At 45.4% G+C, this 20,408-nt stretch overlaps 1 protein-coding gene across 6 annotated transcripts in view; it reads left to right on the plus strand.

Moving 5' to 3' along the window:
- Positions 1-19,315, plus strand: part of ACTMAP (actin maturation protease) — a 78,815-nt gene extending 59,500 nt beyond the window's left edge. For 5 of the 6 annotated variants that reach the window (XM_085863845.1, XM_085863829.1, XM_085863818.1 and 2 more), the window contains 2 exons: positions 4,195-4,304; positions 9,307-19,315. In XM_085863845.1, the coding sequence (XP_085719971.1) occupies positions 4,195-4,304; positions 9,307-9,570 (374 nt within the window). In that variant the 3' untranslated portion in view covers positions 9,571-19,315. The remainder of the gene's footprint in view (positions 1-4,194; positions 4,305-9,306) is intronic. The other variant, XM_085863850.1, reaches the window with a different exon arrangement.
- Positions 19,316-20,408: the final 1,093 nt, after the last annotated feature.

Consider the following 20,408-nt stretch of genomic DNA (forward strand, 5'->3'; position numbering starts at 1 on the left):
CACTCAACCTCTCTCTCCACCCCTCCATCCCACACTCAACCTCTCTCTCCACCCTGGCCTCCATCCCACGCTCACCCTCTCTCTCCACCCTGGCCTCCATCCCACACTCAACCTCTCTCTCCACCCTGGCCTCCATCCCACACTCAACCTCTCTCTCCACCCTGGCCTCCATCCCACACTCAACCTCTCTCTCCACCCTGGCCTCCATCCCACACTCAACCTCTCTCTCCACCCTGGCCTCCACCCCCCACTCAACCCCTCTCTCCACCCTGGCCTCCATCCCACACTCAACCTCTCTCTCCACCCTGGCCTCCATCCCACACTCAACCTCTCTCTCCACCCTGGCCTCCATCCCACACTCAACCTCTCTCTCCACCCTGGCCTCCATCCCACACTCAACCTCTCTCTCCACCCTGGCCTCCATCCCACACTCAACCTCTCTCTCCACCCTGGCCTCCATCCCACACTCAACCTCTCTCTCCACCCTGGCCTCCATCCCACACTCAACCTCTCTCTCCACCCTGGCCTCCATCCCACACTCAACCTCTCTCTCCACCCTGGCCTCCATCCCACACTCAACCTCTCTCTCCACCCTGGCCTCCATCCCACACTCAACCTCTCTCTCCACCCTGGCCTCCATCCCACACTCAACCTCTCTCTCCACCCTGGCCTCCATCCCACACTCAACCTCTCTCTCCACCCTGGCCACCGTCCCACACTCAACCTCTCTCTCCACCCTGCCCTCCATCCCACACTCAACCTCTCTCTCCACCCTGGCCTGCATCCCACACTCAACCTCTCTCTCCACCCCTCCATCCCACACTCAACCTCTCTCTCCACCCTGGCCTCCATCCCACACTCAACCTCTCTCTCCACCCTGGCCTCCATCCCACACTCAACCTCTCTCTCCACCCTGGCCTCCATCCCACACTCAACCTCTCTCTCCACCCTGGCCTTCATCCCACACTCAACCTCTCTCTCCACCCTGGCCTCCATCCCACACTCAACCTCTCTCTCCACCCTGGCCTCCATCCCACACTCAACCTCTCTCTCCACCCTGGCCTCCATCCCACACTCAACCTCTCTCTCCACCCTGGCTTCCATCCCACACTCAACCTCTCTCTCCACCCTGGCCTCCACCCCTCAACTCTTCACTCATCCAACCAATCTCACACATCAAACTCTCATAGAACCAATCTCATCCAACCAACCAAAGTCACCCATCAAACTCGCTCATCCAAACGAACTCGTCCTACTACAGGTCTTACTGATTGTGTCAAAACTCACCTGGCAAACACTGACCCAACGAAGCATATAACGCCGAATCATTCCAGAAAAAAAAAAAATTTTTTCAAAAAAATTAAAATAAAATATTGAGACGAGAATCATGGGAATCATGCGTAATTTCGTTGAATTTTTTTTTACTAGAAACTAGCTTAACACTACTACAGTTAGTATATATAAGCTTGTACGAAATCACGCGTGATTCACGTAATCAAAACATACAAAATGGCAGCCATCTCAATGAAGGTTGAATTCTGTGCAAAAATCAACAAAAATTCGTCTAAAACTGGTTAAAAAAAACCACTAAAACATGGATTAGCCACAGTGGCTAATGGGTGGTTTAAACTATTAGCCACAGGTAAGGGGGATTCGCCCTGTGTTGACGTGGCGAGCAGCAGCGCACACCCAGGTATGGATAACTCCATGGATGGGAAACCATGCTATTAACCTCCAATCTCGTCGTCTTATTGTGGTATGGCCAAGCGGAACCATAGGTGGGGCGCTGGCTATTCGAAGGGAGCAAATTGCTGAGGTAGACTTTACCGTCTATCTATTCCGTGCACACTTTATAAAAACAATGATGGAAAAAGACACCCGGGCAGGATTGAAGCCAAGGATTGCGTGCTGCCATCTGCCCTCAGAACCCTTTGGTCAGCACAACTCATCCAGGCCACAATTCGTGGTTCAGCAGACAGCTTGTGGCAGCACAGTAAGGCAGGTTCAGCAGATAGCTCTCGTAAGGCAGGCAGCTACGGGTTCCTCAGTGTGTCCAGACAGCCCCCGAAAGGCAGACAGCTTGTCCTTGTATATCCGTGCTGGACCAGGTGGGGCTTCGTCGTTTTGAATGTCATTGTTTCATTGGCCCTCCTTTTCTGCAGTGTGACGTCACTTCTTGCTTGCCATTGGAATTCCGCCACTGTTGGCTCTGCAGGAACCACATCTGAAACGATTGCAGCACTGACATGGTTCGGAATGTGTCGGTGTAATTGCGGTGTCTGTATAGTTGTGGTGTCTGTGCGGTTTGCGTTGTGGAAAGGTGCACGGGGGATAAGATGGGAAAAAGGATTTGAAGGGATTGAGAATGAAGAGGGGGCAGGGATTGGAATAGATTAAATAAAATGGGAGGTTTACAGCGTCTGAGAGGTCTGAGAGCGAGAAGGGTGGGGGATTGGGTTGGATTGACGGGGGAAATCACAATGGGGATGGAACATACTAACACATGATGCATTTTCCCCTGTCCTTGATGTGAGGGGAAGGTACCTGACTCAGCACAATTATTACTAATGAGACATTTCATTAAGGGTTCCTTTATGTGTTGAGTGTTACACCCCGGGGTCCTTTTTTCCATAACCGCACAATATAATTGTGCTTGGGAGTGAACAAGCAATCAGATAAGGGGCTCTTGTCCTGTTTCAGGAGCACAGCCAACACGTGATCAGAAAATCACCACCCCTCCTCCCTCTGCCAATAAGCACATGTAATTGAGCCTGGCTCGATGTCTGCCCAATCAAATCAGGAGGCACCACGAGGGTCCGGGCCCACTATGCCAGAACTATTAAAAACCAAGAGTGCGAGCTGCAGGCAGAGAGAGTTGGTGAATATCTTGAGGAGAAGTGCGAGCTACACGAAAGGCTCTTACGGAGGAATGCGAGCAACATGTGTGTCTCTTAAATAGGAACACAAGCCACGTGATCATTGGTATTGCATCACTCTTTGGTGGTCCCGCATAGTGCTGCTGGTGTCATGCAGTCTCCCTCTCTCTCACCTCCTCTGGCTAGTGCACGAAGCCACTGTGTAAAGACCCATCACCGTGTGGGGAATCATCGCCATGTGGACAGGTCCAATATTCTCTCTGTCTTGTCCTCTCTCTCTGTCCATTTTCTCACTCTGTTTGAATAAGGTTAATCGTTAAGCCATCAAGGTACCAAGGCACGTGGGCTTATTTTATTATTCATTAGTTACCGTCTAGTTTTACTGCATGTGTGGCCATGTTCCTTCTCCTTCCCCGCCCAATTTTTATTTGTAAACCCTGCTTGTCGATGAAAACTTTTGTGGTCATCAGGGGATGGGAACTCCACAGCACGTACATGATTCCCTCCACTACCAAAGGTGAAGGAGGTTATGTTTTCACCCCCTTTCTGTCGGTCAGTTTGCTTGTTTGTGTACAGGATATCTCAATCTGTGGAAGGGAGAGGGATGAGGTGGGGAACACGGGGTATACAAGATGGACATTACAGGGACTTTCAGGAAGGAAAGCAGGGAATTTGAAGGATGTGGGTTTGGGGTGGATTGACGGGGGTAGAAAAGATCGAGGTTTTGGATGGGGGAAGATTAGAGGTCATGGTGAGCTGTTTTGAAGGCCTGGAGGGAAGCATGGGGTTGAAGAGAGTGTTGGAGTTTATTCCAAAGGTGGGGAAAAAGAGGAATGAAAGAGTGAAGGTGAGCAGTGATTCTTGATTTTGGTAGTTTTACCAGAAGGGAGTTGCTGGTGGACCTCGAGCGCCATGCGGAAATATGGTAGGGACATATGGCAGACAGAGCGGGGGGGGGGGGGTTGAGACCAGAGAGGAGACTGTAGAAGACAGAAAGAACACCGACCTTCCTTTGGTGAGAGAGTGAGAAGTCCAAATACTCAGCCTCACCGCGGGAGATGCCAATGATCCTAAATGCCTTGGTTTCCACAGTGTGAAGCCGAGAAAGGCGAGAGGCAGGAGCACCAGCCCAGGTGGGAGAGCAGTACTCTATCAGGCTGTGGACGAAAGCTTTGTTTGTTGTTAAGCTTTGAATGTGTATGTGTTTTGTATGTGTATGCATTCAGCTTTGTATGTGTATGTGTTTGTATGTCCATTCCCCCTCTTCACTCGCATTTTCTACCCTCTGCCCAATGTTTCTCCAAAATTGTATTTCCAGGTGCATTTCTCGGCTTCCAGGATGTCATGCTTCCTGGTGTCCAACCTGCAGGCGAACATGCACCTGGCTTGTTTATCCTCCCTTCAAGTCAGGTGAACGTGGAAGAAATGGTGAGTATTGCATTCATGCCAAGGGAACATTGTGTGTGCAATCTGTGCTGCATGTACACGAGCCTGCAATAAGGTCTAATTGCTCTGTGACAACACTTGATAACGCTTGGGTAGAATATACCCAGAGAGTTTGTTGGGGTTGTTGTGGGGATGTTGAATCTGAACATTTTTTTCCCTCACAAAAGTGTGTGCGTGTGTGCATGCTCCGTGACTACAAAACCATGAAACCTAGTGGTCTGAACCTTTTCATGCAAACTTAGGGAACTCCAAGGTCATGCACGAATGAAAAGTGGGTGTTTGGGTTAATTTAAACACCCCCTTTGAAGATAATTAACGGCCTTATTTAATTATCATTTATCAAGGCTCATCCTTGGTCACCCTTATCAAGCACTCCATTATAAATGGTTGATAAGGAAAGACTGGCTTGGAAAGTGCTAGCTAGCTTCTTGATAATTGAACACACCACACCCCTGGACATCTCAACAGCATACAGTACATACAATTATACAAAACACTGACAAAAGGACATTTAAAAAAAATAATTAAAGACTTCAAATATTAATCATGATTATTTTCGTTGTAATGAAAACGTACCTTGTTCACTTTTGAAATGTACATCAACCCAGCTGATGTTGAGTGTACAAAAGTGGACGTGTACATTTCATACAACTTTAAAGCGTGCGCGTATATAACTTCTCTAAAGTGTACATGTACATCATAAATATCTCTGGGAAATTTCCCAGGCCTCCCGACTACTTAATTATGGATGCAGGTATTTCACGACCAAGCCGATTTTAATGATAATATTACATGTCTATCAGTTTCTTTATAAGCCTTAAATATTCGGACAAAAACCCAAAAATTTTTTTGTTGAAACATCACTATTTTCTTTCCTCTGCATTTGAGAATTCACATGCTTTCATTGGGTGGTGTATATTAGACCACTGCCGAGATCGCTGCAGACAAAACATTCATTACTTCGTTTGAGTTGTAATCAAAATGTACCTTCGTTTCCTCAAAACAGTACCTTCATTTAATGATAGAAGATGCGTTGTTCAGTCTTCAAAGGTCCATCAGAGGCCTATAAACAATCTGAGCTCTGTGGAGTGAAAACGATGGTGGCGATTTCTGGATGGCTGGAGGGAAAGGAGCGGAAAGGCATGGCCTATGCCCTATATAATGGGTGGTGCTAATGACACACCCACTGACCCACACATCCACCTACAGACATGAACGCAACTTTATATATTAGATCTTATTCTTCTTCTTGCGTTTGGCAGCTTGGCTGCCGGGTAGTTATCATTTTGTTGGGACGCGACTATGCCGCTGATGCCGTGTTCCTTTACCAGAACACTGGTACTCATTTCGCCGACCTCGGAAGGATGACGGGCTGAGTCAAACCTACCTGGTGTTAATTCATTGGCAAACAGGGCTCGAACGCAGGACCCCAAGATGCCAAGCCAGCCACCCTAAAGGCCCTGTCACACCTTGACGATTTAGCTAGCGTATGCCTGACGTATGCAAAATTTGGCTAAAACGCTCTCACACGTCGAATACGTTGTGGATAAGTTTGTATACGTTAAGAGCACGCTGGCATACGTCGTAGTACGCTGGCTTTTTTTCGTAGTACGCTGGCATATGTCGTAGTACGCCGAGGTGTTGGACAAATTTTCCATGCTTAAACACCTTGACGACGTATGCCAGCGTATGACTCACACGTTCCGCATAATCCTGGCCATAAGTTGTAGGTACGTTACGTGATCGTTGACACACGTCGACACACCTTACTTGTAAGTTACTCATAAGTCGAAACACGTCGAGGTAATGCTTAGCGTACCCGAAACATTTCTAACTTATGAGTAACGTGTTGTAGGCACGTTACGCGATCGTTGACACACGTTACTTGTACATTACGCATAAGTTGAAACACGTCAATGTAATGGTTAGCGTCAGTGTTCCAGACTCCCTGGTTTTTTTATTTTTATTTTTTTCTTCAGTATGACGGTGATGTTAACACTTCGATTTCTCGTGCAGTTATAATATAATATAATTAATAGGCTGCCGCTCAACGATTTAAATCATAACCGCACTAGAAATCGAAGCGTCAACATCACAGTCATACCGAAGAAAAAAAAACCCCAAAAAACCAGGGAGCCTGGAACACTGACACTAACATAACCTTGACGTGTTTCGACTGATGAGTAACGTACAAGTAACGTGTGTCAACGATCGCGTAACGTGCCTACAACTTATGCCAGCGTATGCGGAACGTGTGTCATGCGCAGAGTAATTTTCAACATGCTGAAAATTTCTCGACGTATGACGACGTATGCCAGCATACTACGACATATGCCAACGTACTATGACGTATGCCAGCGTGCTCTTAACGTATACAAAACTTACCCATAACGTATTCGACGTGTGCCAGCTTGGTTGGGCAAATTTTTCAGACGTCGGCATACGCTGGCTAAAACGTCAAGGTGTGACAGCGGCTTCACACTTCGATGTCTAGTGCGGTTATGATTTGAATCGTCGAGCTGCAGCCTATTAATAGCCTACGCCACGTGATCGTTGGCGATACGCTGCCGCGCTATGCATAAGTTAGACTATCGTTGGGCATAGGTTGTGAACGCCGACAACACGCTCTGCATTCGTTGGTATAAGTTATCTATATGTGATTGAAACGTTCTGTGTACATTACTATTACGTTATGCATACGTCCAACACGTTATTATATGCCCAAAACTTAAAAAAAAACATCAATAGTTCAGAGTACGTCAGCGTTTTACATACATTTTGAGACCTTGCCATAAGCTGGCTAAAACGTCAAGGTGTGACAGGGCCCTAACCACTAATCCAACACCACACTAATATATTAGATAATGTTGATGCACATCTTGAAACATTTATAATGAAATGTTTTTAAATTTGTTTTTTGAAATTCCCCCAAAACAAGGGTGAAAGCTACTCAAGGTTTTTGTTATATACAGTACGTACTGTAGTCTGTAAACACACTCCAACCAATTACCAAAAAATTGCTGATTACATCCAAGCGTGTGTGTGTGTGTGTGTGTGTGTGTGTGTGTGTGTTATTATTTTTTTCGGAAAGTAAAACGTATTCTCACTGCTAGCTCCCCTACCCCCACCCCTCTCTCTCTTGGTCCCATCCTCGTTCCACTCCCTCCTAATATAGTGCAGTACCCCTTCTCCCACACCTCTTTCTCCCTCCACCCCCCTCCACCCTCCATGTCTCCAGATGGCCGTCCCCTCACGCTGCCTTCCATTCCCCTCCCCTCACACTGACTTCCCTTCCCCTCCCCTCACACTGTCTTCCCTTCCCCTCCCCTCACACTGTCTTCCCTTCCCCTCCCCTCACGCTGTCTTCCCTTCCCCTCCCCTCATGCTGTCTTCCCTTCCCCTCCCCTCATGCTGTCTTCCCTTCCCCTCCCCTCATGCTGCCTTCCCTTCCCCTCCCCTCATGCTGCCTTCCCTTCCCCTCCCCTCATGCTGCCTTCCCTTCCCCTCCCCTCATGCTGCCTTCCATTCCCCGACCCTTCCTCGCTCCACCTTCCTTCCTCGCTCTGCCCTCCCTCCTCCCTCCCCCACCCCTCCTCACTCTCCTCCTCCCTCCCCCACCCCTCCTCACTCCCCTACTCCCTCTCCCTCTCCCCCCTCTTTTTCTCTCCCTCCTTCGTATTCCCATCAGCAAAGCGATGGGTGGTATTTGATAGTTATAAATGAGTTGTTTTTATGTATATTTCTCAGGGATTGTTTAATTTTGATTTCCAAACTTATTTTGATTCCCGTATTTTACGGTGTATTAACCTCGACCATGTCATAACCGCACTCCTGTTTTTCACCCTCAAAAATGATAATCTGGATCTAAATACTTTTGTACATTAACTTTAAGTGGCACAAAATGAAAAGTTTGAAATCCAAATGAAGTACAAAATTATCGGAACGTCGAAGTCCGTTTTGTCATTCTGTCAAACCTTTTCGGGGGTAAATCAAAGTCCAATTACTTGATCGTAGAGAATATTATCAACTCAAACACGACAGTATTTTGTGTTTTATTGGCATTAGTACATAAACTTTAAGTCTGAATTTCTTGCATGTCTGGTACTGGTACTTAAAAGAGTTGTACGTTCAAAATAACACTGTTCATTAAGGGTCGTAAAAGGATCTTTTACTACCCTTTATGGTAAAGGGTCGTAAATTGTCTTTCCTCACGATCAAAATGGACACCTTTGTGAAGCGTCGATCACACACCCGTTAAAAGACAATTGAGATTATCACGTTTTATAGCTCTTGTAAGAACCAGTACCAGACGTGTAAGAAATTCAGATTTAACGCGAGGACTTTGATGTGAATGTTGAAGAATGAGGAAATAATTGTTCAGAGTGAGAAAGGTTCGAAAATGAGAGGGAGCGGAAGACAGGCCTTTTATGCGGACATGGAAAACAAACTTGTTGCGGAGTTTAAACAGATATGTGCTTGAGAACTGGAAATATATTTACTATTTGTTTCTGAGGTACGGACAATTAAAATTGCAATGACGTAAAAACTGACATCTATGCAGCCATTCTGAAGAACATTTACCATTATCAGCGCATGTCATGGCTTTTTGAACATGTATCTACACATATGGAAAATAAGCACATATGTCAGGCTTTTTTTCATACAAGTGCACATGGAAAATAAGCACGTGTTCCACTAACTCTAAAAATAAGTGCATATGCTTTGAGTGAAGAGTAGGTGAAATTCAGCATGAAAAAATTGATTGTTTTTAAGACTGATTATTTTATATACCTATGTATTAGCCGCACCCCCGACTTTTAACTTTTTTCCACCAATTAAAAAAGTGAGGTTAATACACCAGAAAATACAGTAATCGTTAAATTGTTGTTTGATCAACTTCCATTAATTGCTTAAAAGAAATGGTATTTTTTTCCCCCTTTGGTTATAAAAACCTGCCTGCTGGTTCTCTCTCATCATTTGCCAGTTACCTTTGCTCTTGCCTCGGTTGCGTGGCACTCTACTGTTGGCAAAGCAAGGGAAAAGCAGGCGCTCCCGCCTGTGGGAATCCAGCCGCCTTGCTGCTAGCAATGCTCAGCTCCAGGAATTGGATCCATGTCGCAGAAACGATGGCACGCAGTATGTTCTGCCTGTGCGAGGAATGGCTGCTGGCCTGTCTGGGAAGCTGTTGCTATTTTTGCCACCGAACGAGCATTTCAATGTCATTGGTCTTGGTCCTTCAGCTTTATGACAGTCCTTTTTAACTCTTAGGTACCAGTGTGCATGGCCTTTATTTGTTTTGGTTTTCTTGTTTTGCTTGTAGCAAACCCCAACTGTATACATATCTATATTTTGTTCTATTTTTTTATCATTTACAATTTCAGACCGCCTTACTTTTTACTTGGCGTGCTAATGCCAAAAATGTAATGCTTCTAATTTCTAAACTGCCCAAATTTATTATTATTATTCTTATTCTTATTTAGTTGAGGCTGTTTATTCCTGATATGTGAAACACCCTGCGGCCCATGTCTGCAGGAAACAGACGTTTTGGAATGCCGGCTGCATTTTCCATCCAATCATCATGTAACATTGTTTAAAAAAACTCCATGGGTAAGGTGCTCCTCTAATGAAACTTTTGTGTCAATTGCTCAAGCAGTTGTGAATAAAACTAATTTATAAGTGAATAAAGGTGAAAAAGTGAGGGTGGAGGGAAAAAAAGAGGGCCTTGGCCAACGTTTCACAACATGGTCAAGAATGGTGGTGGATGCCTATTACTAGTTTTATGACTATTTTTGTATGCAAAATCAAGGCTTATTAAAGAAATAGAACTCAGAATAGATCAGGATGCGACAGAATAAAAGGAAGAGTAGAAAGAGACGGTGGGGAAGGGGGGGGGGGTGGAGTCACACTAACAGCAGGGCCGAGCGACGATATCGAGGAAGACTTGGACAAATAAGGGATGCAGGGTGGCCAAGATGGTTCCAGAAGCAAACTCTCAGGAAGGGAAAACTGGAAATTTGGAAGGAGGAGGGCTATGGGTGGGTGGAGGAGATTAACGGGGGTGGAAAAGATCATGGTTTTGGATGGGTGGGGGGAAGTGATCTGAGTTGGTGGTGAACAGCTGTTTTGAAGATCTGGTGGGAAGAATGACATTGAAGAGAATGTGTAAGTTGGTTCCACAGGCAGGTAAAAAAGGAACGAATGAGTGGAGGTGAGCAGGGATTCTGGATTTTGGAAGTTTCATTTGAAGGGGGTTGCTGGTGGGCCGTGTGCAAATGCAAGTTTGCTACAGCTTCAATATTGCAAGCACAGTGCAACACTTAAGTGTGTGAAAAATGGTCTAGCGGATGGGAGCAAAGATGGGATGCGGGAAGCACTATGTGTGTGTAAATTTGGGTTAAATTCTGACTTTGAAAAGCATTGCTCCATAACGAGGATTAAGGGATTTCTGGTAAGAAACTTGTTTATTAAGAATGGAAGTGAGCTTAAAACTTTTCATGCATATCTGGTTTTAGGAAACAGGTGGAATGTGGGTTTTAAATTTTTCTGCATTTCCTGACTATCTGACATTTCTGAGATCCAAGTAAATGTAATTTTTTAAATGTTGGGGTGGAGGCATTCTATCTCAGAGAATATTCAATTTTTACCTGGACGTGAATAATGTCAAACGGCTGTGCCAAAGCCTTATTTGTGACAAGTATAAATCATATGGTCTCACCTTTGTTCGGTGAGCTGACAGGAACTAATTATTCTGATCAGGAAGTCCGTTACTTTTTTAGCAAACACTGTTACAGAAAATAAAATAAGTAAAGGCAATTAAAAAGCGATGAATATGGGTATGGGAGATATTACACAGTGCTTTGTGGGAATACGAAGCAGGATGATCCTGGTTAGGTGTATTGCCTGCATTGATGCAAGCCTCAGAAAACCATATATTGACAATCACTTCAAGCCACTGAAAAATAAGAATAGAGGTCGAAAAACGGAAGATCAACACAAGCAGTTACTCACCATCCCTCCACCCTCCATTGCACCCACTATCTTCCAGGTACTTGATCCGCTTATTTGATTTTGTTGGCTTTGCAACAAAATTGCAATGACACGTAACCAAAATAGTCTCATCAAATGAAGTCTCAATTAGTAGTGATCAAAGGGAGGGGGATCCTCGTAGCACTTCCTTTTATGGTTTTCCCCAAATTATTTTTTGACCGAAGCACTCTGTTGCTTGGTAGTAAAGGTACAAATGGTTAGTGTAGGAAGTTTTGTGGATTTTGTTTACTTGTGATGGACTCCTTACGGCTGGGATAATTCCTCCAGAATTGGCGGCATGTTTTATTTGAATGTTTTTTTTACTTCCTGAAACCTTCTTGTGCACATGCAGAGTATAACCACTAGTTTTCAACTCTTTCCTTCCAGAAGTTATGGAGTGCAGAGAAGTCAAACAGACACTTCTCAAATTGTAGCATGATTCTGGGCAGGGTATTCATTCATTAGCAATTTGTACAAACATTAATTGAATATTTATGTATCAACAAGTTTTGCTCAACAAATATATTTTTGTTTAATGTACGAGATATTTACTTGAAATAATTAATTGGCTGTTGGGTCTAGTGGTGATGAACTTTTCTTTCTGCACTGACTTCCAGTGGTGTGCAAAAGTATTAACCCCCCTCCTCCAAAGTTTTCACATTTTGATGCCACTTGAGCTTTTTTCATGATGCTTTCAAATCAAACTTAATATATAGTCTTCACAAACTACTCCAAAGCGATAAAGGTATAAAATGAAGATAAAATGTGAATAAGTTAGATTAACAGAAAATCAGATGATTCTCAGTTGCATAAATATTCAAACCCTTTGCTGAATGAACCCTAAATCACTTCAGGAACTAATTATTTGTTTAAAAGGTGACAAAATAAGTGTGGTAGGTTTCACTTGAATGTAATCAATGGTTTAACGAAAATGAAGTTCCTCCACTTATCAAAAGTTTTAAGGTGCAACATGAAGACTAACGAGTTTTCCAAAGAGTTCAGACATAGAGTGGTGGAGAAGCACCGTTCAGAAGTGGGTTATAAGAAGATTTCAAAGTCACTCAATATCCCTTTGAGTATGGTGGAAGACGTATCATACTACCCAGACTCCACCGAGATCAGGTCGCCCATCCAAACTCAGTAGCCGGGCAAGCAGAAAACTGTTTCGGGATGTCACTGTAAATCCAACAATGACTTTGAAAGATATACAAGGCTCTATGTCTAAGATGGGTGTCAGTTTCACTAAATTAACAATATCCTGTTCCCTTCACAAAGCTGGTCCCAATGGACAGATGGCAAGAAAGAAGCCATTCCTGAAAAAGACTAATCTAAATACTCATAGTGAGTTTGCGGGGAAGCATCTTGATGATACTGCAGGCGTGTGGAGAAGTGTTTTGTTGTCAGACGAGACATAAATTGAACATTTTGGTCCAAATTCAAAGCGTTACATCTGGCACAAAGCCGAACTCTGCACATCACCCTGTCAACACCATCCCCACTGCCAAGCCATGGTAGTGGCAACATCATGTTATGGGGCTGCTTTTCATGAACAGGGACTGGCAAGCTTGTCAGGATAGAGATGAAAATGGATGGTGAAAAGTGCAGGAGAATCCTGATGAAAACCTGCTTGAATCAGCCATGAATCTGAAACTGGGTGGGAGATTGACATTTCAACAGGACAATGATCTGAAGAACAAAGCTAAAGCTACATTGGAGTGGCTGAATAAGAATAAAATAAATGTTCTTGAGTGGCCCAAAGTCCTGACTTGAACCCAATTGAACATTTATGGTGAGACTTGAAGAGAGCAGTCCCTCGGCGATCTCCATCAAACTTGGCAGAACTAGAGCAATTTTCATGTGAAGAATGGCAGAGACCTACCCAGAGACTCATAGGAAACATTGCTGCAAAGGTGCTTTCATCAAGTACTGACCTAAGGGGCTGAATACTGCAACGTTGATGGCTCAACTGACGTTGAGCTCATCGCGACGGGAAGGTAAAAATCCCGCAATTTCCCGAGTGACTTAACTCCTGTGGAGACGTTCCACATTATGGCGGACAATGAGCATGCAGATTGTGTAGAGAAACACGAAAAACTTCGCTCTTTTAAAAACCAACGCGTTTATTCCCGAACCCACAAACAATAACTCAGGGATAATTGACCTGCAGAGGGATACAACAGCAGGTCATGGTGGGGAAGAAAGGGAATGCAATTAATAAATAGTTCTACAATGGGAATAAAATAAATCTAAAGAACTAAGGTGCCACACACCAGACTCAGTCACTGAAAGGGAAAGGGAACAAAAACCGGGGGACTCAGCTCTGGTTGTAGCGGGGGCGAGCAGGCGATGAAGAGGCGATGAGCAGGACAATGAGGAAACGAAGGCATATGGGCAGGTCGACGAAACGGGGCAAGGGCAGAATGACAAAATGGGCAGAGGCCGGTAGGCAGGACGAATAGACACAGGATGAAGACAGGCAGGCAGGATGACCTCCTCAGAGAAAGCTCTCCTCTTTTTCCTCAGAACTCCTTACACGTCTGGTTCTCTCCTCATGCTCGCACACACGAAAAACTCCCAGCCCCGTTCTCCTTAGACTAACTGCCCGATTCAGCTCTTCTCTTCAGACTTCACTACGCCTCACCCACTCTCAAAACTTTGACAATCGTTCTCTCACTTCCAACTGCCCCATTGGGCTCCTCCCCCTTCTCCCATGGCAACGCTCCGCCTGGGAGGCGTCAGACTCTTCCCCTCGCTCTCCTGCTGAGTCTCCTGGTTTTGGTGCCCACCGGTCGAGATTGACATGGAGGTTATACGGCACAATTTCCTTCACCATAATCCCTAACTAATCATTACCACGCACCACCGCCGATATAGTGAACATTTAAACAAGACATCCATGAGCTGACATGTCCCGACTTATTCACCCCCCCCCAAACAAACGTAACCATACTTTTGCAACCAGTGAATTTTGATTTGGACATGTTTGTAGAAGGTATTCCTGACATGTAACCTCCTTCAACTATAACAGTGTTTAATTTGTTCTCTTCAGTTGTGAATAAAGAAGTTCATTTGTCAAAATTGTTTCTACATAATTCATCGAAATGTGGCATTATTGGGAGGGTGTGAATACTTTTGCAAGCCAATGTATGTGGTGCACTGACTGACCCCATGGCTGCTCACTGTTATGAATCCACACCTGTTGAGCAAGCATGCTGTGTATGCCGAACACCGATTGTCATGAGTTAACCTAAGCTTTCTGGTAGTGGACGAGAATAGCCGAGTTTGCTGTTTGCGTTGGTTTTTCTTTTAAACTTTTTTTTTCTTTATTGATTTCCCTTGTCGCCGAACCACACAATGCCGAGCTTGTAGCCTTGAAGAAAATCAGAGTTGTGCAATTGATGTGACTTGTCTGATGCAAGATTTTTTTTCTATTTTGTATTTCATGAAGATCACTAAACTTATTTAAACATGCATTTTCTAAAATTTGTTGAAGTGCCTAATGTGTATGAATTTGTTTGTATTACATGAACATGTTGAATGTTATCACTTTTTTTAAAGACGAGTGGGTCAGTTGGTCCATTGGATCAAATTTTCATTGGTCTTCACAGCCTTGTGGCATATCTCCCTGCCGTCCTGCTTGAGCATGAGCTTGCCTTTTCACCAATCCCAGATGAGCTCGGGCCAGGGTGGGGATTTTACATTCACATTCAGACAGGGTGGTGTGTGTGTGTGTGTGTGTGTGTGTGTGTGTGTGTGTGTGTGTGTGTGTGTGTGTGTGTGTGTGTATAAAATATACATACATGTTGTTCGTCTTTCGGCTGCTCCGTTCGGGGTCGCCATAGCGGATCATCCGTTATGATCCGCATACTGATTTGGCATAGGTTTTACGCCGGATGCCCTTCCTGATGCAACCCTGGTCGCCTCTGACACAGGGATAAGGATTGGGTTTCGCCATGATTCCGGGATGCTCTACACCCTCTCATAGCGCGGCCCAGCGCAGAGCTCCCGTCCTCAAGCAATCCTCCAACCCAAGCCTCAGAGTCGCCGGAATGCAGGCGCACGCCACTACGCCCGGTATCTATATATAATATATATACATATACAGCTCTTGGAAAAAATAAGAGACCACTCCAAAAATGTTAAATCAGCATCTCCACATGTATGGGAGTCATTCCATTCCAGTGTTTGTTGAATTCCAATACAGGCACACCTCATTCTACTTCGTGAGGAACTGATTAGGTGATCACCTGAACCGAATCTTATTTAACAAGGAAAAGTATAAAAACCATTGCTGTGGTCATCACTATCCTCTTGCAATAGGACCAGCTAGATAGCAAAAACAGTGCTAGTCGTACCTCAAAAGTAATTGGAATGAAAAACATAACTTGACCATGCCAAAAGAGTTGAAAAGAAAAGTTTTGAGTGAGGAAAAGAAGGGCTCAATTCTGGCTTTACTGGCAGAAGGATACAGTGAGTGTCACATTGCTTCCATCCTTAAAATTTCAAAGACGGCGGTTCATAAGATCAAGGTCAAGCAGCAGACATTGGGCACAACAAAGCTACAGACTGGCAGAGGGCGAAAACGACTTTCCACTGACCGGGATGACCACCAACTCATTTGAATGTCACTCAACAACCGTAGGATGACATTAAGTGACCTACAAAAAGATTGGCAAACGGCAGCTGGGGTGAAGTGCACGGCGAGGACGGTTCGAAACAGGCTTCTCGGGGCAGGGCTGAAGTCGTGCAAAGCAAGAAAAAATCCCCTCATCAATGAGAAGTAAAGAAGAGCCAGGCTGAGGTTTGCAAAAGACCATAAGGATTGGACCGTAGAGGACTGGAGTAAGGTCATCTTCTCTGATGAGTCCAATTTTCAGCTTTGCCCAACACCTGGTCGTCTAATGGTTAGACGGAGACCTGGAGAGGCCTACAAGCCATAGTGTCTCGCACCCACTGTGAAATTTGGTGGAGGATCGGTGATGATCTGGGGGTGCTTCAGCAAGGCTGGAATCGGGCAGATTTGTCTTTGTGAAGGACTCATGAATCAAGCCATGTACAAGGTTGTCCTGGAAGAACACTTGCTTCTTTCTGCTCTGACAATGTTCCCCAACTCTGAGGATTGGTTTTTCCAGCAGGACAATGCTCCATGCCACACAGCCAGGTCAATCAAGGTGTGGATGGAGGACCATCAGATCACGACCCTGTCATGGCCAGCCCAATCTCCAGACCTGAACCCCATTGAAAACCTCTGGAATGTGATCAAGAGGAAGATGGATGGTCACAAGCCATCAAACAAAGCCGAGCTGCTTGAATTTTTTGCGCTAGGAGTGGCATAAAGTCACCCAACAGCAATGTGAAAGACTGATGGAGAGCATGCCAAGATGCATGAAAGCTGTGATTGAAAATCGTGGTTATTCCACAAAATATTGATTTCTGAACTCTTCCTTAGTTAAAACATTAGTATTTTGTTGTTTAAAAATGAATATGAACTTGTTTTGTTTGTATTATTTGAGGTCTGAAAACACCGAATCTTTGTTGTTATTTTCACCAGTTGTCATTTTCTGCAAATAAATGCTCGAAATGACAATATTTTTATTCGGAATTTGGGAGAAATGTTGCCAGTAGTTTATAGAATAAAACAAAAATGTTCATTTTACTCAAACATGTACTATAAATAGTAAAACCAGAAAAACTGATAATTTGGCAGTGGTCTCTTAATTTTTTTCCAGAGCTGTATACACTACCGGTCAAAAGTTTTAGAACCCCCGTTTTTCCAGTTTTTACTGAAATTTAAGCAGTTCAAGTCCTGTGAATAACCTGAAATGGGACAAAGCAAAGCGGTAAACTGCCAGAGGTTAAAAAAAAGTTTAGGTTGCCAAAAACTTAAAAATAATGTAAATTTCAGAGTTGTTAAAAAAAGCCCTTTTCAGGGAACAAGTAATGGGTGAGCAACTGCAGCTGTTCTGCAGCAATGGAAGTAATTTAAGCATTGAAAGTTGATGCAAACAATTCTGACAGGTGTCCCAACTTTTGTTGATTAGTTACAAACCCTCTGTCTGTATAAAAGGAGTGTTGGAACAGACTGTGTTGCTACACCATCTGAAGAATTATTTGGACAATATTGCACTGCAAGAAGTAGTATATTGCCATCATAATGGTGAGAAAAAGACGATTAACAAAGGAAGACAGACAGACCATTATAACCCTTGTAAGTGTAGGTCTTTCTTTTAGAGAAATTGCAAAGTGAGCCAAGGTGTCAGTGAGTACAATTTCCTGCACCATCAAGAGGCACTTGGAAACTGGAGGAAACTCTGACAGGAAGAGGTCTGGCAGACCCAAAGCCACAACACAATCAGAAGATAAGTTTCTGAGAGTCAACTGCTTGCGTGATAGGCGGCTCACAGGACAGCAGCTTCAAGCACAGCTTAACACTGGTCGAAGTAAGGAAGTCTCAGTTTCAACTGTGAAGAGAAGAATTCGAGCTGCAGGTTTGACAGGTTGAGTGGCAGTAAGAAAGCCATTGCTAAGATGGCAAAATAAGAAAAAGAGGCTTGCCTGGGCCGTGAAGTACCGCCAGTGGATTACTGAAAACTAGAAGAAGGTCTTATGCACCGATGAATCAAAATTTGAAATCTTCAGTTCATCATGCAGGGTTTTTGTACGCCGTCGAGTAGGCGAAAGGATGGCACCTCAGTGTGTGACACCAACTGTCAAGCATGGAGGAGGAAGCGTGATGATCTGGGGCTGTTTTGCTGGATCCAGAGTCGACGACTTGCACAGAGTGACTGGCACCCTGAATCAAAAGGGCTACCACAGCTTTTTGCAGCGCCATGCAATACCCTCTGGTCTACGCCTAATTGGTCAGGGGTTCATCCTACAGCAAGATAACGACTCAAAACATACCTCCAGCCTATGTCAGAACTACCTTTGAAGAAAAGAACAACAGTCGGCTTCAAATCATGGAATGGCCAACGCAGTCTCCAAACTTGAACCCCATCGAGCTAGTTTGGGATGAATTGGACAGAAGGGTGAAAGCAAAGCAACCTACAAGTGCAACACATTTGTGGGAACTTCTGCACCAGTGTTGGGAAAAACTTTCCAAACAATATTTGATTTCCATTGCAGAAAGAAGGAAGGCGGAGTGAGGCTGTTTCCGGCCCAAATTGGCGGGCCACGTGAGGGGTCGGGACCAATCGGAGCGCCCGGTTCGGGTGATGACGTTTGGATTCGGCATGGCCCCTCCCCCCGAGCTGTGGGCCCTATAAAGGTCGGGGCAGTCCCTCTTGCCCGGTCGGTCTGTGTTTCCTGCTCCTCGTCTCCATCTCCTCGTCTCCGCCCATGCCTCGCCGACACCGCCACGACCCGCTTCCTGCTCCTCGACTCCGCCTCCTCGTCTCCGCCCACACCACCCGCCTACTACTCCACCCTCGCCCTCTGGACTCCGCCCCTTCTCCACTCAACCACTCAAGCTCCTCCTTCACGAACACAGTCTCCACACGTGCGGCTTGGGCGAGAGACAACGTGCCCACTGTCGGGTACCGCACCACAGAGCATCCCCCCCCCCAAAACGTATTGGTGGCACGTCGTGCTATCGGGCGCACAGGTACCGAGATCATAGCCTCAACTCCCCCCCCCCTCCCTGGTTGCAAAACTCCCTCTTCATCAGGGTGTGTGTGCGTGTGTGTGTGTGTGTGTGTGTGTGTGTGTGTGTGTGTGTGTGTGTGTGTGTGTGTGTGTGTGTGTGTGTGCGCGCGTGTGCTGGCGTCTGTCTACTTTAGCTAGACTGCAGAAGATTGTGATTATTATTGTTATTATTTTTGCGTCAAGTCTGCTCTGTGTCCCCTTTTGTAAGTTGCCTGTTTATTGTCACACCACGCTTCTTTCTTTCCCTGCATTACACACAACAATAAATTTTCACTGTGCCACATATCTTTCCTCGCCTGCTTGTAAATAAATCTTATATATTATTTCCGAGTTTGTGGTTTCGTGTCGCGCTATCTTCGACTTTTTGTTCTGCGCTCGAGTAACGTGATATTTGGTTTGCATTATCTCAAAGACCATATGAGGTGCATGGTACAAAAAAAAGTCAATAAAATGGCTCTGAAACAGTGAAATCGTATTCCACTTACTGCATTAAAGTAAAACTACTACTGATACTCTGCATCAGTTCCTTTCTCAAACACACCCACCCCAACATGTCGTGCAGAGTGCAGGTTATGCTAGTTATTATTATTATTAGGAATGTTCCCTGCTCGTTTTTGTCCTTTTTTTCCATTGATCCAGCATGGTCCGAATCCTACTTTAGCCGGGACTTTATTCCCAACGATCTGTTCCTTTCAGCCGGTACGTCCTTGGCAGTGTCGCTCGGCTGCATCCAATCCAGTAAAGTGATCCGGTCCGGCAGAGTGATCCGGTTTGGACAAGGCGTACCATGGGTGTGGTTCCGCAGTAATTAAACCACGTGATTAATTAGGTAACCCGATTAACCCATAGCCGGGAGGACCCAAGGTCACATGGTTGAGTTATTGGCGTCCACGGTCAGTTAAGCGACCCGCCGCATCACGGAATTATCCGTGTGCGACGGCCAACAATTCCGGGGAGTCTGGTAGGAACCGACATAGCTTCCCCCACCTCGTGGTCTTCTCACCCGACCCCCCCGGCCCGTAACAATATATATGTATGTTTATATATGCATATGTATATATATGTATAGTTGCGAATTCGCGCCCGCCGGCGTGCGAACGGCCACGTGACTCGAATCGCGGCACGTCGCCCACCGGACGGACAATTCTGTCGTGACCCTCTCGGACTAACGCCGGGAGCCAGTCACGGGTGGGCCTTTCGGCCTCACCACGATCGTGCCAATCGGCCACCCGCGTGGGATAGGGTTGTTCGCCAAACTCGACCTACCTAAGTACCCACGCGGCTGGTAGACCGGGCGATCGCACCTCGCCGCAGGTCGACTCCGGACACGAGCCGCTTAAGCGATCCGTTCCGTACTATCGGCATAAGCGAGCGGTGTTATCGTCGGCCTCGACGGTTCCGATTAATTATCGGGCG

This window comes from Eptatretus burgeri, chromosome 2 (genome assembly GCF_056783735.1).
Source record: "Eptatretus burgeri isolate ZD-2024b chromosome 2, Ebu_testis_v1, whole genome shotgun sequence".
Classification (NCBI taxonomy): domain Eukaryota; kingdom Metazoa; phylum Chordata; class Myxini; order Myxiniformes; family Myxinidae; genus Eptatretus; species Eptatretus burgeri.